General features: G+C 26.2%; 2 protein-coding genes across 2 annotated transcripts, besides 2 other annotated features; both read left to right on the top strand.

Moving 5' to 3' along the window:
* Positions 1-380: 380 nt before the first annotated feature.
* Positions 381-1,196, top strand: EDI_086840 (uncharacterized protein; the record flags this gene model as incomplete). The annotated part of the gene is made up of 1 exon (XM_001738927.1): positions 381-1,196. The coding sequence occupies one exon, from the start codon at positions 381-383 to the stop codon at positions 1,194-1,196; it is 816 nt and encodes a 271-aa protein (XP_001738979.1).
* Positions 971-1,067: a microsatellite.
* Positions 1,197-2,043: 847 nt separating the features above from the next.
* EDI_086830 (uncharacterized protein) lies at positions 2,044-2,403 on the top strand (the record flags this gene model as incomplete). Its single annotated transcript, XM_001738926.1, has 1 exon — positions 2,044-2,403. The coding sequence occupies one exon, from the start codon at positions 2,044-2,046 to the stop codon at positions 2,401-2,403; it is 360 nt and encodes a 119-aa protein (XP_001738978.1).
* A 260-nt stretch (positions 2,404-2,663) lies between these two features.
* Positions 2,664-2,717: a microsatellite.
* The last annotated feature ends 2 nt before the right edge of the window (positions 2,718-2,719 follow it).

The following is a 2,719-nucleotide window of genomic DNA, read 5'->3' as shown; positions in this document are numbered from 1 at the left end:
TTTATTCAAAGAACAATTGAGAGTAGAAAATATATTTTAGAATCAGGGGATCAAGAAACATTGAGAATAGAGCGGCAAAAAGTGGACTTGAAACATATATTATTAATGAATTAAGAATGACATGGAAAAATAATAGATATAATTACTTAACAAAAGCATTAATTACAAAGACTGAGAAATTATATTTACCAAATGAAGAACATCCATTATATAAATCATTTATAGAATTTTTAAAGAATACATACAAAAGAGGAGTAGATAGATTTAAGACATTTATTTGTGTAGGAAGTACATATATAGGAAAAAGTGTATTTTTTACAAAGTTTATTGTTCCAGATAAATATTACATTTATCATTCAAATAATCTTGAATATAGTAAAATGTCAAATCAACCAGGAAAAATATTTAGAATTTTAGATGATATTAATTGGAGTGAAGTGAAAAGTACCGAATTAAAAGCATTAATGAATAGAAATATCTCAAGTGTTGATATCAAATATGGGTATGAATATATCTTTCCATTAATTCCAATTATTATAGTCAATAAAGAAGATTATATTAATTTTCAAAGACATTTTAGTGATATTTGGAAATTTATTGAAAGAAATGCCATTATTTATCCAGAACAGAAAGAAGAATGCATAGAAGAAGAAAGACCATTATTCACACAAAAAGAAGTCAAAGGAGAATATAAATATTTATTTGACACAATCATTCCAGTCAATGAATTAAAAGAATGTAATACAATCAATATTAACGAATGGATTAAAAAGGAATTAAATGAAAAACAAGGATATATCTATGATATTCAGAAATATATTCAATTACCTACTGAAAAAGAAATTAATCTTCCAAATCCAGAACGACAGAAGAGAAAGATTTTAGATGATTATGAGGAGTATTTAATGAGAAAAAAGAAAGAAATCATTGAATCAGAAATTCAAAGAGGTTCAACAAAACGAAAAAGAGTTGATGATGATGAGTATGAAGATGAGAATAAATATGAGAAAGAGAGAGACTATGAAGATGAGAGTTATGAAGATGAAAAAGAATATGAAGATGAGGATATATTAGAAAATGAGAATGAAATTGATTATAGTATTACTGATTCAGAAAATGAATATTCAAGAGAGGATAAAGAAGAAGAAAGTGATGATGAGACAGAAGAAGTTGAGAAAGGATTTATTGAATTATAATAAGATGATAGAATAGAATAATTGAATAGTTTTTGAGAAAACTTGAAAAAAAATAGATAGAAGAGATGAGTATGAGTCCTAACTCATTAGACATAGATTTAAGTAGAGAAATAAGTGAAGAAAATCAACCAAGAGTTGAAGTAGAGGAATATCCAAGAGTTGTTATGTTAGAGAATTCTTCCACAATCAAATCAGAAGATGATCAATCATTAATCTATTTAGGAGAACATAGACCAGTAACCGTTCTTTCAGTAGATCCAGTAGGTAAATCATCAGATTTACTAGAAGAAATTTTAGATAATATACCAAATAATCCATTTAATGCACAAGAATTATATGTAGAATATAGTGGGAACATTCTAAATATTGATAGAAAATATATTATGGAAGTTGATAGAAGAGAAGATGAAACAAAAACATATTTATTTGGCACAAAACGAAGAGAACCAGGATTAGATGGATGGAGTTACTATTTTACAGGATATGAATTCTACAAAGAACGAATTAAAAGAAGAGGATTGAGAATATATGAAACTTTTAATTCATCTAATTATGTTATAATAGAAATTCTAAAAATTGAAAAAGTATTAATTAATGTTTTTAATGAAACTGGTAGAAGACAAGATGAAATAGTATCAATGCCAAGAGAATATTCATTAGAACAAATGTTTGGTATAATAAGTAAAGAGACGAGAATAAAATTAGAAAAGAAATAAATGAAGAATTTCTTTTTAAAAAAATTAGAACTGGAATTTAAAAATTCAACCATGAATAACAAAGTACATGGAAAGAGATTTATAATAACACTCCCAGATGATAGTAAATATGATAGAATAAGGAATACTTGATGGGAAAAGATTATAAAACATTTATCTCAATAGAAGATATTTCTAATAGAATATTTATATTTGTAACATACTCTATACCAGTTGAATTAAGTATTAAAATAAAAGGAGTACGTATAGAAAAAAGTAGAGTAAGTGATTCAGAAATTATTCAAAATAGTAAAAGGAATGGAGTTGTAATAGAGGAGTTATACAAAAATGAAGACAGAACAGAGAATATTCAAAGTATGGAGGAGTGGTACACATACGATGAAGATGATTTTGCTTCTGAAGAACCAATAGTAATAGAAGAAAAAGGAGAGGAGAAAGATAAATGGGAAATTGAGGATTGGATGTTAATGAATGAAGAAGAAGAAAGATGAATGGGAGATTGAGGATTGGATGATAAATAATGATGAAGATGATGCTCCAATGGAAATGTCCCAATGGAAAGAAATAAGAAATCAAGAAAGAGATAAATACCTTCACAGAAAGAAGATTTATGATAAAGTAAAGGCACAAATAAGAAATATAAGGAGAGAAATACAATCTCCAAAAGATATGGAAGCACTTCTAGATGAATACATTAGAGATGCAGGTGAACAAGACTATTAATTGAGTTAAAGTTGAAATTGTTTTTGGTTAAAATAAAATAGAATAAAGGATAGTAAAATAATTTAAATAACATATAATATAAAG

This window comes from Entamoeba dispar, genomic scaffold (genome assembly GCF_000209125.1).
Source record: "Entamoeba dispar SAW760 scf_1105229461767 genomic scaffold, whole genome shotgun sequence".
NCBI classification, from domain to species: Eukaryota; Evosea; order Mastigamoebida; family Endamoebidae; genus Entamoeba; species Entamoeba dispar.
The sequence above is the reverse complement of the archived record's forward strand: the minus strand, read 5'-3'. Positions and strand labels throughout refer to the sequence as shown.